General features: G+C 38.2%; 1 protein-coding gene and 1 pseudogene across 1 annotated transcript in view; one reads left to right on the top strand and one right to left on the bottom strand.

The window, feature by feature from the left end:
• LOC138171483 (Golgi phosphoprotein 3-like) overlaps positions 1 to 25,617 on the bottom strand; it is a 69,403-nt gene that overhangs the window by 19,170 nt on the left and 24,616 nt on the right. The window contains exons 2-3 of the mRNA XM_069100990.1: positions 23,777 to 23,908; positions 4,790 to 4,904 (exon numbers count right to left, since the gene is read on the bottom strand). Of these exons, the coding sequence (XP_068957091.1) occupies positions 4,790 to 4,904; positions 23,777 to 23,908 (247 nt within the window). The remainder of the gene's footprint in view (positions 1 to 4,789; positions 4,905 to 23,776; positions 23,909 to 25,617) is intronic.
• On the top strand, positions 9,461 to 11,187 carry LOC138171478 (splicing factor 3A subunit 3 pseudogene; annotated as a pseudogene).

Raw genomic sequence — 25,617 nt, 5'->3', positions numbered from 1 at the left:
TTTCTTTTACAAGCTCAGTTCCTTTTACTTTCTTTTACTCCTCAGTTCCCTTAAAAAAAGTCCCATGACATGGACTCAGGGTCCTTCATCAAACTGATCAATGAGATTGAAAACACACAAACACACACACACACACACACACACACAAAATGCTTTATATTGAGACTATTACCTAACTTTCCTTTTATATAAGTTAAGTAATTATTTGTTGCTAAATAGTACCGCTGAATCACACCATGAATAACTCTAGGCTACTTTAATTTCAACTCTTTCCTAATCTTTCAGAATAGGATGACATTTCTGAAACTCTTAAGAATAATTAGCTGTATAAAACCTACAATGACTAGTTATCCATTTCTACACCCCATAAGGTGGAATCAACTAATGAAGTAAAAAGGGGGTAAGGTGGTGTAAACTATAGGCTGACTTCACCCTCCAGAAGGGGAAGAAGGAAATGGGTAAGCATTCTATACTTTCCCCTCCATATCAACAAGATTGGAATCTAAATGCTTTCCAACTTATGTCTCATTAACTGAAGATCATACTTCAGATGTAGTCTGATTAGGACAAGGGTTCTTAAGTTTTTTTGTGTGGTGGTTCTCTTGGGAATCTAATGAAACCTACAGATTCTTTCTCAGAATGTTTTTAAATGCATAAAATAAAATAGGATTGCAAAGGAAAGTTACAGTGAAATACAGTCATTGAAACAATGAAAAATAAATTCAAAGGCTCCAAATTAAAAACTTGTGGATCTGAGGATAGTACACGACTACCACCTCTCTATTCCTGAGTTCCCTTACTGTAGGCAAATATAGGTTTGACTGAGACTATGCCCATTCAGTACTTAAGGCTAGGTTAGAAATGAAGCAGAGAAATGGACTCTTTACCTGGTTAAAAAAAAATATATATATATATATATCTGGAAGGGGGAAGACCCTCAGGGTTTTTGGCCAAAACAGAAACAATTACTATTTACATTCACTCTGAGCCAAACAGGGTCCAAACAATGACTAAGTAGGCCTTGGCCTGGAACCTATAGGTGGACCAATCAATAAGAGTCAGAGTGATTTGGGTTTAAGGTTTGATCCTTCAGAAAAAAAAGATTTCGGCAATTTTTACATTTCCTTTGAGCAGAACACACAGCAGTATGAGTATGACGCCCAAGGAAGAAAGGAAATAAGACTCCAATTCATTTTCATGTCATGGCATCACCCACCTGATGGGAGAATGAAGGACCAGCAGCAGCAGCCAAACAATATCTCATTAGCTGTTTTGGCTTATACATCACACTGAACATACGTATCACAAAGACCCCTAGATATTTTTCAGAGAAACTACTATCTACCCCATGTTTCTTTCCTGTACCTGTGAAGTTGGTTTTTTAACTCTATTGAATTTCATCTTTTTAGATTCAGCTCAATGCTCCAGCCCAGAGGTTCTCAAAACTTCTTTGGCTTACCACCCCCTTTTCAAAAAAAGAAAAATTACTCAGAAATCTACTTTCTTTAATCCTTTAATGTTTTTTTTAATCTGCATCATTTTATTTATTTTAGTTTTTTTAATTTATTTTTAGTTTTCAACATTCATTTCCACAAGATTTTGAGTTACAAATTTTCTCCCAGTCTTTCCCCCACCCTCCACCCCAAGATAGCGAGCCTACTGAGTACCCCTTCCCCCAATCTGCTCTCTCATATCCTCCTCCATCCCCTCTGTAACTTTTTAGTAGGGCAAGATGGATTTCCATACCCCAGTGCCTGTATATCTTATTTCCCAGTAAATCTGCATCATCTAAAAAAATATATTTTTAAAGGATGCATCTCAAATTTAATAATTTATTGTAAATTTTAGGGTTCTTTCCTGCATTGAAATTTTGATGACACAATATTTCATCACGTAACCTGATAGTAGCTTTGTAAACAAGTCACTACATGCCCATATTCCTACTCACCTATGCTAGACTTCCCGACAATGCACAACACCTCCCCTGCCAATTGCTTAAGACTTGTTCACGAACTTGACCACTGGGTCAGTTATAACTTTTATTTGGAAAACAGCATGACTACTACAGCTTTAACTCTGTTATATAACAGATGAAACATGTATGGTTTTTTAAAATGTTCTTCTCTTCTTTCCTTTTGCTTCCACTGACACCATTATTTTTATTCAATGCCCTCCAATTGCATCCAAGGCTACTATCCCACTCCCCCATCATTCCAGCACTTCCCAGAGGGCAGTATTACCACTTTTGGGAACCTCTGCCTAGTCTTTCAAGATCCTTTTGCATCTCGATTCTTCCATTCAGTGTGTTAGCTAGCCCTTACAGGTGAATGTCATCTGTAAGTCTCCAAGATATCCAGCATACTATTCATAAATTTTACCCAAGTCATTGCTTGGATGTTAACAACTTGTTCAGCAGAAGCACAAAAATCAAACATTCTTGGTCCCAGAAAAGGAAGCAAAAAATTGAGATGCAGGCTGCACAATAGTACAATTAAGTGGAATTAGAGATGGTCAGACCCAAAGAGGAGTTAATTACTATTTAACTAATTACTAGTTCAATGTAAACTTGGAAGTCTCCAGTGGACTGGTACTTGGCAGTTTGTTGTCCACCGTTTTTATCAATGATTTGGATAAAGACATAGATGCAAACTCATTACATTTGCATGTAAAACAAATCTGGGACAGAATGCTAACAGAATGATTAACAGAATCAGCATTTAAAAAGATCTAGGTAGGTGGCAATACAGGAATTAATCTAAAATAAAAGTCATGGGGAAATCTTATGCTTAGGTTTAAAAAAAATCAACTTCAAGTTTGAGATGATAGGAAAGTTAGATGGCAATTTAGAAAATATCTTGGTGTGAATGAACTACAAATATTAATGACCCAAGAGTATGATATGGCAGTTAAAAAAAATAAATCTAGGGGCGGCTAGGTGGTGCAGTGATTAAAGCACTGGCCCCGGAGTCCTGAGTTCGGTTCTGGCCTCAGACACTTAACACCCACACAAAAAAAACTAGCCGTGTAACCTTGGGCAAGTTACTTAACCCCAATTGCCCTCCAAAAGGCAAAAAAAAAAAAAATGAATCTAATCTTGTACCAAATTAAGAAAAATTGTACTGTCGAACACTGCTACCACCTCCTGACAGAGAAGCAGTGGACTCAGGGTGCCAAATAAAGCATATTTTGGGGGCGTGGCCAATGCAGAAATTTGTTTTCTTTGACTATACATATTACAAAAATTTTGTTTCCTTCTTTTTCTTATGGAAGGAAAACAGATTTTTGTTCAGTGAAAAAAATCTAATTAAAAAAAATAAAAATTGCATTATGTAAATCTTAGTGTTAACAAGCAGAATCCACTATTATTTTTAGCTCATGTGTTTCAAAGTCAACTCTAGTTCCCTCAGTAGATAAACTGTCTTAAGAAGATTTCTTATGGAAGTACAATAATGTTTTAGATGACTACATCCTCTGAAACATCCACCATTTACCCTTTTGTAAAATGCCCATATTGAAGTAGGTGATCTTTGAATACAGATTAAAAATTTATCCTTCTGTAACAAATAAAATCAGTAGTCTAAGTTAAAGAATTTTCAGCATATAGGTTCAAAGGTTGTTTCCTTGGAAGGTTTCAACATTTCAGAAAAAGTATAAAACCAAATATCTTACCAAGTACCAAGTTCAACAACACTGGAATCTTGTTTATTCTTTTCTATTTTAAATAAAGGAGTTATTTGACCAATTCTTAAATTTGCACCTTTAAAAATCTTTCCAATAGCATCACCTTCCTCCCAATTACCAGTACTAAACCAAAAAGTTCATTAGGGGCAATCAAAGGCTACACTTTAGATGAGGATGAAGACTGGCTTTACTGGCTATACTCAATATATACCATAATGTACAATATAAGACATATGAGGTGTAAGCCTTCCTATTATAAACAAATTCCTGTGATTACAGTCATCTACAAAGTTCTTCCTACATATACTTAACAAAAAAGTGTATGGTATGGAGGTGACATCTTTCTTTACCTCTCCTGAAGTACATACAAATTACACTGTCATATGAGACACTTTCCACTAAAACTGACTCTATTCCAAGTGACAAAGTTTGTAGTAAATGGGACCGTTTAAATTATTCAGGATATAAAGTTGGAATAGATAAGCATCAGTCAGTAACTGAAATCTTGTTTGTTTTCTTTTTTCATTTAACTGATACATTATTGAGGAAACAAAATCTTTGAATATCTTTTTCCATTTGAAACATTTCTAGACACACATGTCACACACTAACAATCCAGTTTATTCTCATATAGAGACGATTCCTCAAAGTAATTATAAACCTTTCAAAATAAGCAGTTTTAAATATACTACTTTGAATACTAACAGGGTCAGAAAATAAATTCACATACAAGTTATGATTTATATAAAGAGGAGATATTTTGGCTAATGAATGTGATTTTCTAGTTTTTATATAATGAACTAATTCTTTTAAGTTTTATATTATTTTACATATATTTTTTTCTAAAAACAAAACCCACTGTCTATTCCAACCTCTGTTCTTCCCCCAATCACCCAAAACACCTAGGGTCCCTAGAATAAGAATTCTGAAAACCATTATCATATCAACTCATTACTTAATTTCTTTCAAGTTCTGTTTATATAAATGTTACAGTAATCTATTTAAATAAGCTTATAATTATGAAACAAGATTATTTCCAAATAACTACAGTAATTTTAAAAAATTGTTAACAAAATTCAATGTTCATTTTTTTATCTTTACAGCTTACCACTAAGCAGTTCGATCCAATTCTGGACTGTTTCTGGAGGCTGAGTTTCTTTAACATGTTTCAAAGCTTCATCGAGTAAAACATCCCCAGTTGGAGCATCTGACTTACAAATCACCTAAAGCAGAAGCAGTAGTAAATGAAAAAAATGCAGATTTTAAAAATTATTTTATCATTTGATGAAAATTGAGGAAAAGTTAAATTGCTTATTTGTTTACTGGGACTGGGTCTTCCTGTCTTTCCCAGGCTGGAAGTTGGTTCCTCAAACATGGGAGCTTTGACTTCCTTTTTCTAACCTGGGCTGGTTAGATCATTCTTATTAAGTCTGGTAATCCCCCACTCCTGGAGGCTGACCAGGAGACCTAATCAGCAAAGCCTACAGCAGCCCAAAACTCAGAAACTAAAGTGATCCACTAGCCTCCCCAGCAGCAGGAATCAAATAACCAGAAATGCCCCCAATAAAGTAACCCATAACCATGAAAAAGCACATTTTACATTTCAGTGCATTATTAAGCAGTGACATTTTATTATTCAGTGGTTATTTACAGCTATTTTTTAAATAAAAGGCCAAAAACTCACAACATAAAATTTAAATAGAGAAGGTTCCTCTAAAGACACGAGTGGTATCAGTAATTACCCAAAAAGGAAAAAAATGTCCAGCAATAAGGGCAGCTAAAAGAAAGGAAATGGGGATAATTCAGATAAGGCAATATTTGGAAGACTGTAAGAATTGATGATATTATGTCACAGGCATTTTAAATTAAGAGTAAAATAGTGGAAAGAATCCCATCCTGCAGGGTGGGAGGAGAGAGGTTAGGGAAGGAGAAGAAGGTATGGCTCAAAGATTTATCTCCTTGAGACAATGAAGTGATTATCACTGAGAGGAGTATGAGATAAAAGTGTCCAGGACTCACAGGTCCAAGGGTAGGGGTATAAGGAGCCAAGTGAAGGAAAGGGTGTCAGGGGAAAGAGATTAGAACTTCAGTTGGACCCCAGAGGAAAGACCTAAAAGTAGCTAGCTACAGAAACAATTTAGGCTCGGTGTCAGAAAAAATTTCTTAACAATTAGCATGGTTCAAAAGTTAAATAGGTTGCCTTGAGAAGTGTGTGTAGGGGGGGGCGGGGCCAGCGGTAGTACTCAACCAGAGGTTAAAATGACCATTTATCAGGTTATAGTATAAGGGTCTTGTATAGTCTAAGTCTTGTCTAGTCTAGTCTAGTCTAAGTATAGCATAGCATAGCATAGCATACCATAGGTATTAGGATTCTTTAGTAAGGGAATATATTTGAATAAGGAAGATGATTCACTTCATCTGAACTGTCTTAGGAAGATTCTGAAGATCACCTGGCAAGATATCATACCCCACACTGAGGTTCTCAAGCTAAACTTCCAAGCATTCAAATCTACTGCAGGGAGCACAACTCCAATGGAGGGGGAGGGGGGAGAAAAAGGGGGGAGAAAGAGAGGGAGAGGATATGTTGTTCAAATACCAAACAGGTTTGCCTAAAATAATTATTCTACACAGAACTCACACAAACAAGGCAAGTGCTCAAACTGGGGTCAGAAGTGACACAAGGACACTTCCAAGATCTCTCTAAAGAACTCTGGAATCAATTGTGAGACATGGGAGAAACTGACACAGGATCCTGTGGCATGCCCTCACCGAAGAGGGTGCCGTGTTCTGTAAGTAAAGCAGAATTGCAGCAGCCCAAAGGAAATGTGAGATGCACAAATTTAGAGACCTATGTTCGTATGAACTATCTGTTTCTAACCTGTGGTAGAGCCTTCTGAGCTCATATTGGTTTGACCAGCCACAATCTGTTACACTGTACCATGACCCAGACATAGCAATGCCATTTTGCTCCTCCTCAAAAACAAAGGACAACAAACAACTATAATATAGTATAAGGGTTCTTTTTTTTTTGGAGGGGGGAAGGCAAGGCAATAAGGGTTAAGTGACTTGCCCAAGGTCACACAGCTAATAAGTGTGTCAAGTGTCTGAGTCCACATTTGAACTCAGGTCCTCCTAACTTCAGGGCCCATACGCTATTTACTGCACCACCTAGCCACCCCTAGTATAAGGGTTCTTGATAGAAGATCTAGTCCTTTTCAGCTCAAAAATGCTGATTTTCATTTGGTGATCCATTTGGTAAATAACATGTGATATGGAGATATGAAGCCTATGACATAGGTGGAAGAGTCATTTAAAAGCAAAGTCAGTCTAGAAAATCCAGTGCAATCTGATTCAGGTAGCTACACAAAAATAAAGCCTGTGGGAATGAGGTAAGAAAGAAAGCAGCTTCCAAAGACTTCAAGGAAATAGAGCGTGAGGATCTAAAAGATCTCTAAGTAAGGTGTGAGGGAAGCATTATAGCCTGGAAAGAAGTAGGTGATGATGATGAAAAACATGATGAGAAAACAGAGACTATGTCCTGGAGGAACGTACACTCTTGGCCCTTCTTTCTCCTAAATGGTGACTGGCTTTCCCTGAACTTTATTTCAGCAAAGGCCCAACTATCCTGCACTTTACTCCTTCTTCTGAAACCACCTTTCCTCTCAAACCATACTCCTATCAATTCTTCCAATATTCCTAGTTGGACTATCAATCAACTCCCCCAAAGCCCCACTCCCCAACTCAGTGAAGTGCCCTTCCTTGTCCACTTCAGTTAAGTGGTCCAATGAACACAGCAAGGGACCTGGAGTCAAGAAGGCTTAAGTTCAAATTTCACCTCAGACATTAGCTATGTAACTACCATGGGCAAGTCATTTAACTTGCCTCAGTTTCTTCATCTATAAAATGGAGATAATAATGGCACCTACGTCCCAGGGCCATTGAGAGGATCAAATGAGTTAACCTAAAGCAATCCTGATGTAGGTCCCCACCACCTCAAACATGGATCAGCCTTCTGATGGTCTCCCTTCCTCAAGTTTATCACCACTTCAGTCCATCTTTTACTCAGTCAGATTTATTTTCTAAAGGTCAAAAGCTGATTGTGCTAAAGTGTAGGTCTGACCATGCCTCTCTGTCCCTTTTCAATAAACTCTACTGGCTCCCTATTTTCTCCAGGATCAAATATAAAACATAGTTGAAGGGAATATATGTGTGTGTATACACATACATATATATGTATGTACAGCAGGGTATATGTGTGCATGAATATATGTCAGTGTGTGTATGTGTGTACATGTATACATAGACACAAGACACAGACTCAGTTGAATATGAAGGGATGATATCTAAAAAATAAAATTAAGAGGTGAAAGAAGAATATATTGGGAGAAGGAGAAAGGGAGATAGAATAGGATAAATTATCTCAAATAAAAGAGGCAAGAGAAAACTGTTACAATGAAGGGGAAGAGCAAGAAGGTGAAAGGGTCAACCTTACTCTCACTGAATTTAGCTTAAGGAGGGAATAACATACACACTCAATTTGGTATTTTACTCTACAGGAAAGTAGGGGGGGAAGGGGATAAGAAAGGGGATGACAGAAGGGAGGCCAGATTGGGGGAGACAGTAGTTAGAAGCAAACATTTTTGAAAAGGGAGAGGGTCAAAGTAGAAAATCGAGTAAGTGGGGGCGGGATAGGATGGCGGGAAATATAGTTACTCTTTCACAATATAACTACTATGGAAATGTTTTTTGCAACTACACATGTACAACCTATATTGAATTACCTGTCTTCCCAGTGGGGGTGGGTGAGGAGGGAAGAAGGGAAAGAATCTGGAAATCAAAGTTTTAAAAACAAATACTTAAAATAATTATTTTTTACATGCAACTGGGAAATAAGATATATAGTCACTGGAGTATAGAAATCCATCTTGCCCCACTAGAAAGTTGGGGAGGATATAAGAGAGAACATATTGGGAGAAAGGGTATTCAGTAGGCTTGCTATCTTGAGGTGGGGGGTAGGGGAGAGATGGAGAGAAAATTTGAAAATCAAAATGTTATGGAAATGAATGCAGAAAACTAAAAATAGGGGCGGCTAGGTGGCTCAGTCAGTAGAAGGCCAGCCCTGGAGTCAGGAGGACCTGAGTTCAAATCTGGCCTCAGACACTTAACACAAATACTAGCTGTGTGACCTTGGGCAAGTTACTTAACCCCAATTGTCCTCCAAAAAGAAAAAAAAACTAAAAATAAATAAATATATTTTTTTAAAGTATTAAAAAATTATAAAACCAGGGGTGGCCAGGTGGCTCAGCGAGTAAGAGCACCGGCTCCAGTGTAGGGATGACCTGGAGATCGAATCCCGGGCTCAGACACTCAGCACCACACCCAGAAATAACTGGCCGTGTAACCTTGAGCAAGTTACTTAACCCTGATTGCTTAAAAAAAAATTATATATATCCCTTCATAACCCAGCCCCTCCTTGCCTTTCCAGTCTTCTTACACTCTCCATCAAACTCCCTCCCTGACACTTATTCTTCATTCAGTTGACAATGGTTTTCCTTGAGGTTCCTCAAACAAGATACTCCATCTCCTAGCTCCAGGCACTGAAACTGGCTATCACCCCTGCCTGAAATTCTTTCCCTCCTTATCTCTGCTTCCTGACTTCCTTCAATAAGTAAAAAGCCATAAATGTTTACTGACTGATTCCCCTACATATGCTAGTTTCCCCATTAGAATGTAAGCCCCTTAAAAATCTTGGGATGGGCGGGGGGGGTGGGATGGGGGTGGAGGCAAGATGGAGACCATATTGGAGCAGCAGCGGCGGCGCTACCATGAAGAGAAGGAGCGCCTCATGGACGTCAGGGCCAAGGAGATGCTCATTAAGAAGTCCACGCTCCGGGACCAGATCAACTCAGACCATCGCACTCGGGCTATGCAGGACAGGTATATGGAAGTCAGTGGGAACCTGAGAGATTTGTATGATGACAAGGATGGGTTAAGAAAGGAGGAGCTCAGTGCCATTTCAGGACCAAATGAATTTGCAGAACTCTATAATAGACTCAAACAGATAAAAGAATTCCACTGGAAGCACCCAAACGAGATTTGTGTGCCAATGTCAGTGGAATTTGAGGAGCTCCTGAAAGCCAGAGAAAATCCTAGTGAAGAGGCACAAAACTTGGTGGAGTTCACAGATGAAGAAGGATATGGCCGTTACCTGGATCTGCATGACTGCTATCTTAAGTACATTAACTTGAAAGCGTCTGAGAAACTGGATTATATCACATACCTGTCTATCTTTGACCAGTTATTTGATAGTCCCAAGGAAAGGAAGAATGCAGAATATAAGAGGTACCTGGAGATGCTGCTTGAGTACCTCCAGGACTACACAGACAGGGTGAAGCCCCTCCAAGACCAGAATGAACTGTTTGGGAAGATTCAGAATGAGTTTGAGAAGAAGTGGGACAATGGTACCCTCCCCAGGTTGGCCGAAAGAGACAAGCAATGCACTGACCCATGCTGGAGCCCATCTTGACCTCTCTGCATTTTCCTCCTGGGAGGAGTTGGCCTCCTTGGGTCTGGACAGATTGAAATCTGCACTCTTGGCTTTAGGACTGAAATGTGGCGGTACACTGGAAGAGCGAGCCCAGAGGCTGTTCAGCACTAAGGGCAAGTCCCTGGAATCACTTGACTCTTCTCTGTTTGCAAAGAATCCCAAATCAAAAGGAACCAAGAGGGACACTGAGAGGAATAAAGACATTGCTTTCCTTGAAGCCCAGATCTATGAATATGTAGAGATTCTTGGGGAACAGTGGCATCTCCCTCATGAAAATGTGCAGCACAAACAGGCACGGACAGGAGAGGAAAGAGAGGAGGAAGAGGAAGAGCAAATAAGTGAGAGTGAAAGTGAAGACGAAGAGAATGAGATTATCTACAACCCCAAAAACCTGCCCCTGGGTTGGGACAGCAAACCCATTCCCTACTGGCTGTATAAGCTGCACGGACTCAATATCAACTATAACTGTGAGATCTGTGGCAACTACCCCTACCGAGGACCCAAGGCCTTCCAGCGGCATTTTGCAGAGTGGCGTCATGCTCATGGCATGAGGTGCTTGGGCATTCCAAATACAGCCCACTTTGCTAATGTGACCCAGATTGAAGATGCTGTCTCTTCGTGGGCCAAACTGAAACTGCAGAAGGCTTCTGAACGGTGGCAGCCTGACACTGAGGAGGAAGATGAGGACTCCAGTGGAAATGTTGTGAAAAAGAAAACATCTGAGGACTTGAAACGCCAGGGACTGCTCTAGTGTCGTGAGTCCAAGCTCCGTGACTTGGTTGAGCATCCTAGGATTTGACATTTTTTATTCCACACAGGCACATGTTCCCAAAGACTGCTGCGTGATCCAACATTCTAGCATGTGTCTTGTGAAGATAAGAATTGTGGACATAGTGAAGATTTGAAATATGTTTAAATTTTTGTTTTATATTAAAAAGAGTTCTGCAAAAAAAAAATCTTGGTATCAAATTTCTCAGATAAGTGTTTCATATTTAACATACATAAACACCCGATACATGTGAAACCAAAAGATATTACCCAAACAAAAGTGGTCAAAAAATAATCAGTTCTCAAAAGAAGAATTACAAACCATTAACAACCAAATGAGAAAATGCTCCAAGTAACTAATAGTAAAGGAAATGAAAATCAATACATTGCTGAGGTTTCAATTCACACCCAGCAAATTGGCAAAGATAACAGAAGATTGGAAGTCAATGTTGGAGAAGTGAGAAGACACACTAGAGGATTATTTGGTGGAACATGAACTGGTTTAACCATTTTGGAAAGCAATTTGGAATTATGCAAGTAAAATGCCTAAAACATCCATACTTTTTTGACCCAGAAATTCTACTACAAAGACTATACCCCAGGAAATCAATTTTAAAGGTCAAAGTCCCTATGTGTGTCAAAATACTTATAGCAACCCTCTCTGTGATAGCAAAGAAATGGAAATAAAGTGGATGCCAATTAACTGGGGAATGGCCAAATAAACACTGGTATATGGAGTGTAATCCAATATTATTATGCCCGAAAGAAGATTAACAAATGATAAAGCCAAAGAAACGGGAAGATTTACATGAACTGAATAGATATAAAATAAAGGAAAGTGAAGAAAACGATGTGCAAATGCAAAAACATAGGAGCGCTCCAGCGGAAATTCCACCTTCCCCAATCAATGTAAAAAAGGGACTCTGAACAAACTTTGGAGATGCAGAACCCACAAAACGACACAGAGAAGCTAACCTCCCACTGAGGACAGCCTGGCAGGCCGGCAAGAATCAGCCAGCTCAATGCTCTGGGAGCCAAGCCCAGGCCCCTGTGAGCCAGGGGTTTTAACCCCAGGGCAGGCCTGACCAGCCACCTGCTGGAGGGACTCCAGATCAGCAGCAGATGTGGCCATTTCCAAAATTATCAACACAGATGCAAAGGACAAAGTGAGACATCAGTGTAGTCTGGTCTTTAGGACGTAGTAAGTAGAAGTACATGGCTTTTGCCCCCGGGGCAAGAAGCTGCCTCTCCCCCACCTTTCCATAGCCAGCCAGCACCATGTGGCAGCTTCAGCTCTTGGCCTGCAGAGTGTACGGGGACCAAGCACCAGTCTGAGGGGTAATCACTCTTGCTTTAACCTGCTTGGATCTGGATTGCAGTCTAGGGTGAAGGTCCTGGGGTGTGTGTACAGCTTGCCAGAGTGTGTGAAGGCCTCGGACAGGGCATCCATGTGATACCTCCAGCAGCTGAGAAAACCCCAGCACTGGGGACGAAAGCTCCCCAGTCTGGTGGCAGAGTCCTACTGTGGCAAAAAGTCCAGGGGTCAAGTGACTGAGGGGCAACATGACCAGGCAAAGGAAACAAAGCAGACAGAAGATTCCAACATTACACTCCCCTTTTGGGGACAAAAAGGAGCAAAGCATGGAACAGGAGGGAGACAGTGAAGTCAGAACTCCCACATCAAAAGCTTCCAAGGAAAACTCAAGCTGGTTACAGGCCATAGAGGACCTTAAGAAGCAGATAAAAGAAGTGGAGGAAAAATTGGGAAGAGAAATGAGAATGATGCAATAAACTTATGAAATGAGAGTCAACAGCCTGACTGAGGAATATACCACCTTAAAAAAATAGACTAATTCAAATGGCAAAAGAGGCTCAAAAAGGCAATGAGGAGAAGAATGCCTTAAAAAAAATTTGCCGGATGGAGTCTCAAAAGCTCACTGAGGAGATTCGTTGCTTCACAATTAGACTGAAGCAAATGGAAGCTAATGACTTTATGAGAAATCAAGATGCTGTTAAACAGATCCAAACGAATGAAAGAACAGAAGGCAATGTGAAATATCTCATGGGAAAAACCACTGACCTGTAAAATAGATCCAGGAGAGATAATTTTAAAATTATCACACTACCTGAAAGCCATGATCAAAATAAGAACCTAGAAATCATCCTCCAGGAAGTTCTCAAAGAAAACTGCCCTGATGTTTTAGAACCAGAGGGCAAAACAGAGGTTGAAAGAATCCACCAATCACCTCCTGAAAAAGATCCCAAAAAGAGAACTCCTAGGAATATTATAGCCAGGTTCCAGAATTCCCAGATTAAGGAGAGAATATTACAAGCAGCCAGGAAGAAACAATTTGAATATTGTGGAAACAGAAGCAGGATAACACAGGATCTGACAGCTTCTACACTGAGGGATCGAAGGGCTTGGAATAGGATATTCCAGAGGGCAGAGGAGCTGGGATTAAAACCAAGAATCACCTACCCAGCAAAACTGAGTATCATGTTTCAGGGGAAAATATGGCATTCAGTGGAATAGAGGACTTTCAAGCATTCTTGCTGAAAAAAACAGAGTTGAATAAAAAATCTGACATTTAGATTCAAGAAGCAAGAGAAGCATGAGAAGGTAAACAGGGAAAAGAAATCATAAGGAACTTATCAAAGTTGAACTACTTACATTCCTACATGGAAAAACAATATTGTAATTGATGAAACTTTTCTCAGTATGAAAATAGTTGAAGGGAATAGAAATATATATATGTCTATACATGAAGGTATATGGGCATATGAATACATAAAAAAAATGAGTTGATGTTTTCTAGTTATAGTCCTTCCAGCTTCTTAAAGGGATCTGTTTCTCAAAAGGAGCATCAGACCCAGTGTCCTAGGGAAAATTTTAGGTGTGCTAGAGTCAGCTCTGAATGACTTACTACATTTTCACTGTAAGCATTTACACCTCAGAGACCACACACACTACAAATCAGGACTTGATTTGTTGTTCTGTTGATACGTGCATATATCTGGGCTTAGAGTAAGGAAGACAGGAGTTCAAATGTGGACTCAGGCACTTATTAGCTGTGTGACCCTGGGCAAGTCAACTCTGTTGGCCTCAATTTCTTCATCTGTAAAATCAGCTGAAGAAGGAAATGGCAAACCACTCCAGTATCTTTGCCAAGAAAACTCCAAGTGGGGTCACAAAGTCAGACACAAGTGAAATGACTGAACAACAACAAATATATCTGGAAGGAAAGCTTGTTGTTAAACATTTATTAGCATATCCCTAGCATAGGTAGAATAGTACAGATTCCCATTTGCTGGCAAGTCTGGCTCTGAGAGTTTCCAATCTATCAATCTTTACATCCATCTATATAGTAGGAAAGTGGGAAATAGGGAATACATAACTAATTTTGCCCTCTCTTTGCAGAGGCAGGGAATTTTAAAAATGTCTTGAATTTAACAGAAAAAGAGGTAGAAAACATTTCCAGGTACAAAGCAGAACATAAAAAGAGGAATATACGTGAAACTATGAGCCTCTGTTATGAACTTGCTTTTAAAATAAAATATTTATAATCAATTCAGCTTATTACTTTCAAAGTTTCCTTCCTGTCTGTATTTTTCCCTGTAAATGTCCTCCTGTTCCTTTCTATGGATTTTTAAAGATACTTCCATGACCCTCTTTTATCATTTTCTTTTTTTTTTTAACAACCCTATCAATAGCTGCCCCTCCCCAGTATGCCATTTTACCTTCCTGTCTGCCCCCCACATCAAAAAGGGAGAAACATAATCCCTGCCACAAATAAGCCTAGCCAAGCAGAACAAATCCTCACATTTGCTATGTTTGTATATATGACTCACTCCTAACTTACCTCTTTTGGAGGCAGGAAGTCCACAGGTGTTACACTTGTTTTCAGATTTTTTTCAATGTAGCTGTCAGTTATCTGTTAGGTGGGGGGGAGGGGGGCCTCTAAAAATGCTATTTGTCATATGGGATGGCTCTTTGGGGGAGGGAAGATACTTGGGATACTATGGCAATGTAAAAGCCAAAATGTGAATAAAAAGTTTTAAACATAAAAAAAAAACAAATGCAAAAATATACAAATTACATATACATACACACATACAATATACAAATGTAAAAAGGAAAAAAAAAATAAAAACCAAAAATGAATGTTGCAAAATTTAAAAAAGACAGGGGCAGCCAGGTGGCTCAGCGAGTAAGAGCACCAGCCCCAGAGTCGGGATGACCTGGGATCGAATCTGGGCTCTGATACTTAGCACCACACCCAGAAATAACTGGCCATGTAACCTTGAGCAAGTTACTTAACCCCAACTGCTTTAAAAAAAAAAAAAAGAATGGACTGGAGTGGGGAGAACTGGGTGGCAATCAGACGAACTAGCAGGCTACTGTAAAAATTCAGGAGGTGTGGGCATGAACAGGGTGGTAACCATTTTGGAAGAGAGAGGTAGTGTATGCAAGAGAATTGCAGAAATAGGCAACAGATGGTTATAGGTAGGGATGAAAGGTAATACGGAGTCATGGGTGGCACCTAAGTTCTGAGCCTGAGGCAGGTAGGTGGATGGTGGTACCCTTGACAGTAGAAGGGAAGAATGAAAAGGCAGAGGGTTTAGGGATAATGAGTTCAGTTTTGCATATATGAATTCAAATAGGTTCTGGGTAATCAAGGGTTGCCTGTTATCTTGCTGTAGAATTTTGGGAGAGGAAACTAAATAGCAACACTGTGATTTTTTGGATCAGTATGTTCAGTTTCACTGTCACTGATTTCATTCCTGAAATTCAAGAATCATTACTGTTACACTCGATAGCAGCAGCTCCTTTTTAAACAGCTAATTAAGATTTGTAATAAACTTTTTACAAGCATTATCTCATCTGATCCTCATAACAACAACAACAACAACAAAAAAGCAAGCATTGTTATCCCATTTTACAGACCAGGAAAGTGGGGCTCAGAAAGATTGTGACTTGCCCAGGATTATAAAACTAGTAGAACTCGGGTCTCCTCTTCATTACAAATTCATGCTGTTTCTTAATATACTATATACACTATATACATGTATATACACACATATACATATGTGTATATATAAGGTACATACAGATAGATGAAAAATACATGGTTCCTGCCCTCCAGAAGCCAACAATCTAGTAACATTTAAACTATACTGCACCACAGAAAAATAACTCTACTTGGGACTAACATTTTGTGACTTGTCACTGATAAATCAGAAATTTTTTCTTTTTTTTTTCCTTTTAAATGTATAATTCAAAAAAATGTGCTTTATTAAATGTTATGTCTCAGGCAAGTCAGGCTTTGGTTACAACAAATGCTCTTCTTCCTCAGATGCCATAATCTCCTTCTCTTTAGCAGAGGCTCCACCACGGCAGCAAGAAAGGCTAACTGTCTGCCAGAGGCTGTATAAGTGGTAGGCCCCAGTGGGGCAGCATCAGTGTGACTCCTGCTGCACTGTGAGCCTTTCTATACAAAGCAGGTAATGAAGCCCACATGGAAGAAATACTTGGTCTTTCTCTTCCTTTGTCTTACTGAGAGCCACACACTTCCTAGTAAGCAGATGGATGAGTTTGCAGTAAAGCCATTCAGCTTGCTGTGCAACCCTTAGGGCCCCACGTACTGGACCATGAAGCCTTGCTATCTCCCTTTAGAACATACCTCCTACATTAAAATATTAGAACTTAATGAGAACAAGGACTTTGCTCACATTTCCCCCAGGGATTAGCAAAGTTCTTGGTACACAGGAAATACTTAAGCAAATTATTTCCCTTTCCTTCAATGATTATTTTCTGAGGGTCTAAAATGTGCTTTCTGTTCATGAACCTCAGCAAACTAGACAGGTCCATCACCTATACCTAAAGCCTTTCTGACTTAGTAGGACCTATCAGAACCATGACTCTGCTGAGATGGCCTTTGAGAGCAGAGGGTGACTTATCTGCCGTAAGTCTTCATGATATACTTTGGCCACAACAACTCAAAACCATCTACTAAGGCTCTGTGATCTGTATCAGTAAAAAGAATACCCAAACCACTGAAAACACAAGTTCTTGAGCTTCTGTAAATTACATAATACTTAAGTTTTCCAAATAAGGGAATCCAAATAACTGGAGCTAATCAACTTACATACCAAAACTTTTAAAAATTTCCCAATTACTTTGATATGTATCTTCCCAAAACATATCACATACTTAATCTCATCTAAGTAATCTAACAAAATATGTTAAATAAGTAATTTCACAGCTATCACTTAAAGCAAGTCTTCTAAAGAAGTAATCTGATCCATAAAGAATGTGTAGGTCTGATTCCAATTAGTGAAAGATAACATTTTTTTAAAAAGCTTTAAAAAATTTCATTAAAAAAACCCAAGCTTATTAATTAGCAAGAAATAAAACATTTTATTCTTTATTTCCAAATAGCTCTCTGTATCTTTAAAATCCAATATCCTCTTCTCTCTTTTAAAAATATACATAAGATAAAAGTCAAAATTGAATGGTTATAGAACCAATCTTCAATACATATTTGTATGAAAATGGTTTGGAGCAAAAGACTTATCAGGATAAGAATTATTTATGTTCCTCTTTAAATGGAAATTCAATCTGATAGAGGAAAATTATCTTAAAATGTCAAGAATATTTTTAAAACATAAAAGTGCTATTCAATTATCACTAACATCTTTTAAGTGTTCGAATTTTTAAAAGATAGGAAAGAAAACTTTGCATCTCTCAAGTCATTTAGGAAATTAGCATAAAAGAGAAGAGTAGGAACTTAGTGCCTCATATTTACTTCTATATTTATTAAGCAGTAAAATATAATAAATGTTTTAACATGCTACAGTTCAAGAAAATCAGGAATTTTGACTTCATACTTTCATTATTTATGATCAATGACAATGTAACTACTTAATTTTCCTTCCTTTTCCCCCCTTTTGAATCTCACCCTACCTTAGTTTTTCATAATTCACAGATCTAGAACTGGAAGGGAGAGACGTGACAACAGACCACCTAGTCCAATCCCCTCCTTATTTTACAACTGAGGCCGACGGAAACTAAGTGACTTACCCAAAGTCACCCAAGTAGCAAGCTGTCAGAGGCAGGTTTTGAATTGGGTCCTGGAAGAGGCAGAGTAGAAGCACGACCTCCGAGCGGCTCCGGCTTCCACCTTCCCCAATCAATGTAAAAAGGGGACTCTGAACAAACTTTGGAGCTGCAGAACCCACAAAATGACACAGAGAAGCTAACCTCCAGCTGAGGACAGCCCGGCAGGCTGGCATGAATCGGCCAGTGCAGGGCTCTGGGAGCCAAGACCAGGCCCCACGAGCTGAGGTTTTAGCCCCAGGGCGGATCGGACCAGACACCTGCCAGAGGGACTCCAGATCAGCAGCAGCTGTGGCTATTTCCAGAATTATCAACAAACAGATGCAAAGGACAAAGGGAGAGGTCAATGCAGTCTGGACTTGGGACCCAGTAAGTGGGAGTGCATGGCTTTTGCCCCTGGGGCAAGAAGTCACTGAGATGCCTGCACAGCCAGCCAGCACCATCTGGTAACTTCAGCTCCTGGCCTACAGAGTGTAGGGGAACCAAGCAACCAGTCTGAGGGGAAATCACTCTTGCTTTAACCTGCTTGGATCTGGATTGCAGTCTAGGATGGAGGTCCTGGGGTGTGTATCCAGTTTGCCAGAGCCCATAGAGGCCTCAAGAGAGGGCACCCATTTAATACCTCTGGCAGCTGAGAAAACCCCTGTGTTTGGGACGAAAGCTCCCCAGTCTGTTGGCAGAGTCCTACTGTGGAAAAAGCCCAGGGGTCAAGTGACTGAGGGGCGACATGACCAGGCAAAGGAAACAAAGCAGACAGAAGATTCCAACGTTAGACTCCTATTTTGGGGACAAAAAAGGAGCAAAGCATGGAACAGGAGGAAGACAATGAAGTCAGAACTCCCACATCAAAAGCTTCCAAGGAAAATTTGAGCTGCTTACAGGCCATAGAGGACCGTAAGAAGCAGATAAGAGAAGTGGAGGAAAAATTGGGAAGAGAAATGAGAACAATGCAAGAAAATTATGAAATGAGAGTCAACAGCCTGACTGAGGAAAATCACACCTTAAAAAATAGACTAACTTACAATTGGCAAAAGAGGCTCAAAAAGGCAATGAGGAGAAGAATGCCTTAAAAAGCCAAATTTGCCAGATGGAAAAAGAATCTCAAAAGCTCAATGAGGAGAATCACTGCTTCAGAATTAGATTGGAGCAAATGGAAGCTAATGACTTTATGAGAAATCAAGATGCTGTTAAACAGATCCAAACAAATGAAAGAATACAAGGCAATGTGAAATATCTCATGGGAAAAACCACTGATCTGAAAAATAGATCCAGGACCCCAATTGATAAATGGTCAAAGGATATGAACAGGTAATTTTCAGAGAAAGAAATGAAAGATATCTATAAGCACATGAAGAAATGCTCTAAATCACTACTGATTAGAGAAATGCAAATCAAAACAACTCTGAGGTACCACATCTCACCAGTCAGATTGGCTAAGATGACAAAACAGGAAAATGACAAATGCTGGAGAGGATGTGGGCAAATTGGAACACTAATGCATTGCTGGTGGAGTTGTGAACTGATCCAGCCTCTATGGACAGCAATCTGGACTTATGCCCAAAGAGTTATAAATACTTTCATATCCTTTGACCCAGCAATACCACTCCTAGGGTTAAATCCCAAAGAGATCATAGAAGTGGGAGGAAGACCCATATGTACAAAAATGTTCAAAGCAGCTCTTTTTGTGGTGGCAAAGAACTGGAAATTAAAGGGGTGCCCATCAATTGGGGAATGGCTGAACAAGTTGTAGTATATGCATGTAATGGAATACTATTGTGCTATAAGAAATGAGGAGCAGACAGTCTTCATATTTACCTGGGGAGGCTTATTATACAAAGTGATGCTGAGTGAGAAGAGTAGAACCAGGAGAAATTTGTACACAATTACAGACACAACGTATGTGTGATGACCTGAAGTGATATAAGTCAATCCCAAAAGACTCACGATGGAGAGAAATATATGCATCCAGAGAAAGAACTAGAAAGAACTGAGTTTATATCCAGGTAGAAGCAAAATACCTGATCTTTTTCCTTCTCTTGTTTGCTTTTATGTCCTCTTTACCATTTTTTATTCCATCTGATACAATCCGTCTTTATAACCTGACTAATGTATAATGTGAAAGTATTTACAGATCCTATACTTGACTATATGCAGCCATGCGGGGGAGGAGAGAGAGGGGGACAAAATGTGAAACTCAAGGAACTGAATCCTGTAAACTAAAAGGAAACAAACAAATTAATTAAAAATAAAAATTTTAAAAAAGGAAAATAGATCCAGGAGAGATAATTTTAAAATTGCACTACCTGAAAGCCATGATCAAAATAAGAACCTAGAAATCATCCTCCAGGAAGTTCTCAAAGAAAATTGCCCTGATGTTGTAGAACCAGAGGGCAAAACAGAGGTTGAAAGAATCCACCAATCACCTCCTGAAAAAGATCCCAAAAAGAAAACTCCTAGGAATTTTATATCTAGGTTCCGGAATTCCCAGATCAAGGAGAGAATATTAATAATAGCATATTATAATAATATATATAATATAATAATAGCATAATATAATAATAGCAGCCAGGAAGAAACAATTTGAATATTGTGTAAACACAATCAGGATAACCCAGGATCTGGCAGCTTCTACACTGAGGGATTGAAGGGCTTGGAATATGATATTCCGGAGGGCAAAGGAGCTGGGATTAAAAGCAAGAGTCACCTAACCAGCAAAACTGAGTATCATTGTTTCAGGGGAAAATATGGTCATTCAGTGGAATAGAGGACTTTCAAGCATTCTTGCTGGAAAAAAGAGAGTTGAATAGAAAATGTGACATTCGGATACAAGAAGCAAGAGAAGGTAAACAGGGAAAAGAAATCATAAGGAACTTATCAAAGTTGAACTATTAACATTCCTACATGGAAAAACAATAATTGTAACTGATGAAACTTTTCTCAGTAGTTGAAGGGAATAGAAATACATATATGTCTATATATGAGGGTATATGGGCATATGAATACATATGTAAATGTGTGTTTATATGTTTACAGGTATACATTATCTAGATAGAGGGCACAGGACCAATTTAACAGGAAAGGATGATACTTAAAAGGTGAAATTAAGAGGTGAGAGAGGAATATAATGAGAGGAGATGGGGAGAGACAGAATGGGATAAACTATCTCATATAGAAGAGGCAAGGGAAAATGGTCACAATGGAGGGGAAGAATAGGAAGGCAAAAGGGAATGGGTCAACCTTATTCCCATTGAATTTGGCTTGAGGAGGGAATGAAATACACACTAAATAGGGTATCTCACTCTCCAGGAGAGTAGGGGGGGAAGGGGATGAGAGGAGAGATGATAGAAGGGGGCAAGCTGGGGGGGGAGGGAAGTTGGAAGCACCCACTCTTGAAAAAGGGACAGGATTAAAGTAGAGAATAGAACAAGTGGGAGGTGGGATAGGAGGGAGGGAAATATAGTCAATCTTTTACAATATATCTACTATGTTATTGTTTTGCATTAGCCACACATGTGCTATCAACTGCTTATCTTCCCAGTAAGGGTGGGTGACAAGGGAGGAAGGGAATGAATCTTTAATTCAAAGTTTTAAAATCAAATGTTTAAATATATATATATACTATTATTAATACTATTTTACAAGTAACTGGGTAATAAGATATACAGGCACTGGGGCATAGAGATCCACCATGCCCTACTGGAAAGGGGTATGGGAGAAAATATGGGAGAGAGCAGATTGGAGGAGGGGATATCCTGTGGGACTGCTATTTTGAGGCGGTGGGTAGGGGAAAAACGGGGAGAAAATTTGCAACTCAAAATCCGGCAGAAATGAATGATGTAAATCAGAAGTTAATAAAGCATTTAAAAATGGAAAAAAAAAAAAAGAATTGGGTCCTGATTTCCAGATAAGCACTCCTTCCCCTTTAACACACTTCACCAGCTTCATATTCTCTAATCAAATTAATTTTAGGAAACTTCATGTCTGGGCATAACATTTTAGGAAGAATATGGAGGTCAGCGTTTAAAGGATGTAAACAAGGATGGTAATAATGGGTCTCCAGCTCATAACATGAGGACTAGATAAAGAAACTGGGTAGTTTACTCTAAGCAACAATGACCTTGAGGTATGTGATAGCTGTTCTAATGGGCTGTTTTACAGAGGAGGGATTAGATATGTTTTGTTCCAGAGGGCTAAGAGCAGTGGTCAGACATTACAAAGAGGAAAATTTAAGGGGAAAGTGAAAACTGGGGTTTCTCCTTACTAGACGTCTCCAAGCAAAAACTCACATGTCATTTCTTTGAGTATGTTACAAAAAGAATTCTTGCTTAGATATAGATTTGATTATATAGTGTTTGGGGTCTCTTCCAACTCTGAGATTCTGTGATGTTAAGACAAAAACAATCTGATTAAATTAACTAGCACTAAGGTATGAATGACTGATAGCCCCTTTAACAATCTTACCAAAAGTGTTTTCATTTTTTAAATGAGAGTGGTTAACACACATTTCTATCAGGCACTATGAAAAATCATGAAATAGTATTACTTACAAAAATGAAAACACTTAGTATAACTTTTACACAGAAAAAAAATAACTTTTACACAGACAAATAGTTCTGGTTTTAGGATTGGAGGTAATTTGGAGAAGAAGCCAATTCTAGGAACCGGACAAAGAAGATTTTGTGGTCCCTACCTAGTTCTTTTCTCTACAAGAAGAAAATGAGTACCATGATAAATTCCACATTTTCTAATAGTGCCACATTTTTATTTATAAGCATTCTAAGTGTTAAGGTATAAATATCAAGAATCTCTACAGTACAAAACAGGAATATTCATTTCATTCATATATACATATATATGTGTGTGTGTGTGTGTGCATACACACATTTAATTTTAAGAAGGTGATGTTCTAAACTTCCCCTCAAAAAAAAAAAAAAAACAACACTCCCCACTAAGGAATATGGTAATGCAGATTACACAAAATAAATATGGTTTTCTTATATTCAAGAACATTTTAGAATTTTCTGAGAAAAATCCAAGGCACTATACTCTGCTTTAAGAAGAGGAGGAAAGGAAGAAAGGGGTGAAAGACTCACTATAGAGTAACCAACACTGAACACTTTCATTACATCAAGAGAAGTAAGAGCTGTCTACCTACACAGAGACTTAATTCTTAAGAGTGTTGAAAGCTGAATTCTGGCAAGTATTCAAATGTTACTAAAAAAGATAAATAGAAACAGGATAGCTGGCTCATGAATAGCAAACTTTTGTGGAAAAAAGAAACATTTTGCCAATTCTTTCAGAATTATGATTTCAGAAGCAGTAATTACAGCTGACACTCTATGAAAAGACCTCTCCTAACTTAGCTTAATGAAATGAAATATATTATAAAGCACAAATGTACAATAACCTAATATATTAGTCAGAGGTTGGAATCTTTTTAAGGCAAGAAAGGATGGATACAGACTACTTTGAGATAATGTTAGAAACATTTTAATTTAACTGAACCAATGTTTACCTATATCACATATGGGTTTTGATGGAGAAAAAAAAGTTTCCTCTTTAATTTCAAAACGTTTAATTAGTTGTAATATTTTTCATTTGGAGACAGTTTCCATGTTTAAGTTTCTTATCCAAACACTAAACAAAAATACCCTTTATCTTACCTTTCTTGTTAAAAGACTTTTGCGCCTCATTCCACAAGGCTCCAGTTGAAGGCGCCCTCTCAAAGCTAATTCAATTAACATACAGCCCCGTAATCCAGATGATATACAGTCATTCCAAAATGATGTGTAGCCCTGTTTAAAAAAAAAATAGTGGTGGTAAAATATTTAATTTTCTTTTAATTCAAAATCAAAACTGCTGTGGGTATACAACAAAGTTTCTTGCAAAATGCTATGTCTTTCTAGCCCTTTACTAGTCATACCCTCAATATTCATACAAAATATATCGCAGCATAAATATATTTATATCTCAACATATCTCTATATAAAATATTGAGAAAGTCTACTTAAGGGAAATTATTCTTCTAAATTTAGTTCCCTTATATTCTTTTAAGTAGAGATGAAAAACTAGCTTCACAAACAGAAATTTAATGCATACCACTGAGAGGAAAAGTTTTGTCTCCCCCTATAAGGTATTCCTTACATTTATTATGACCAAAACTTCTGATTTTAAATATTGTTCTTTTTTCTTTACAAATCATCTAACTGCCCCAGAAGTTCAAATATTTTGACAAATACTGAAATCAATCTAGTCAGGAATACTACAATGAAAGTATGCACAAGTCACAAGAAAATAAAAGCAATTTAAAATAGAAAAGAAGAAACATTACAAGTACTCATGTCTGTCTATATATGTAGCGAATGGAACAAAGCAGTGGCAAATCTGACTATTGTATACCACCTCCATATAAAATATCACATTATGATATGTGTACACATAAATACATATATATGTATGCATGTATATACATATATATGTCCAAAAGGATTTAACTTTTATCAGTGTAACTAAGAATTCTCAACTAAACCAAGGGATAGAGATGATAAAAAAAAAAGACAATTTCAATTACATAAATTTAAAATTTGCGCATGAACAAAATCAATAAAGCTATTAATAAGTAGCAGTGGATGAGAAATACTGGCACCAATTATCTCTGAAGCAAGTCTGATATCCGAAATACATAATGGAATTTACATACATACATAACATAACCAACATCCAGGTCCAAATAGATAAGTAGTCTAACAAAGGAGGTGAGCAAAGCTTTCAAAAGTACTTTAATCAACTACCACATAGAAGACTGATCCAAATCATTGATTACAAAAACAAAACTGAGGTCTCTCCTAACTAGCAAATTAACAAAAATAACAGAAGCCAGGAATAATAAACATTAGTGAGGCTGTCAAAGGATAGACAAATTGGGACAATGAGGTGGCACAGTGCATAGAGCAGCAGCCCTGGATTCAAGAGTCCCTGAGTTCAAATTTGACGTCAGACACTAGCTATGTGACCCTGGACCAAGTCACTTAACTCTAACTGTGTGCTGCCCCCCCAAAAAGACAAATTAATAGGTTATATTGATGAAGCTATGAAATGGCCCAACTATTCTGGAAAATGAGTGGGAACTAAAGTGTTCTTACCTTTTAACCAATTAGACTACTGAGAATATACCCTCAAAAGGTCAAAGACATGACAGTGATATAACACAGTCTTTTATCATTTTCAAGGAAAGATGTGTGTCTTTAGTAGGATATCCAATGGATCCTTGTATTCTGATTAATTTCACTGCTTTCTGTTTACAAATTTCATCCACTTCAGAAACCTAACAAGAATAAGGGACTTTACCATCAAAAACACTGTAATAATTTAGAACTCAAGCACTTCTGTTCAATTGAAAGAGGAGACTATCTGGATGCTAAAATAAGTCTGTGATTGTGAAATCACTGCAAAAAGAATTTTTCCTTAAAAAAAAAAAATGCTTTACAAGTCAGAAAAATAACCT

Source organism: Petaurus breviceps, unplaced genomic scaffold, assembly GCF_028583685.1.
Source record: "Petaurus breviceps papuanus isolate PSGF00001 unplaced genomic scaffold, PetGlider_PUasm1.0 128, whole genome shotgun sequence".
NCBI classification, from domain to species: Eukaryota; Metazoa; Chordata; class Mammalia; order Diprotodontia; family Petauridae; genus Petaurus; species Petaurus breviceps.
The sequence above is the reverse complement of the archived record's forward strand: the minus strand, read 5'-3'. Positions and strand labels throughout refer to the sequence as shown.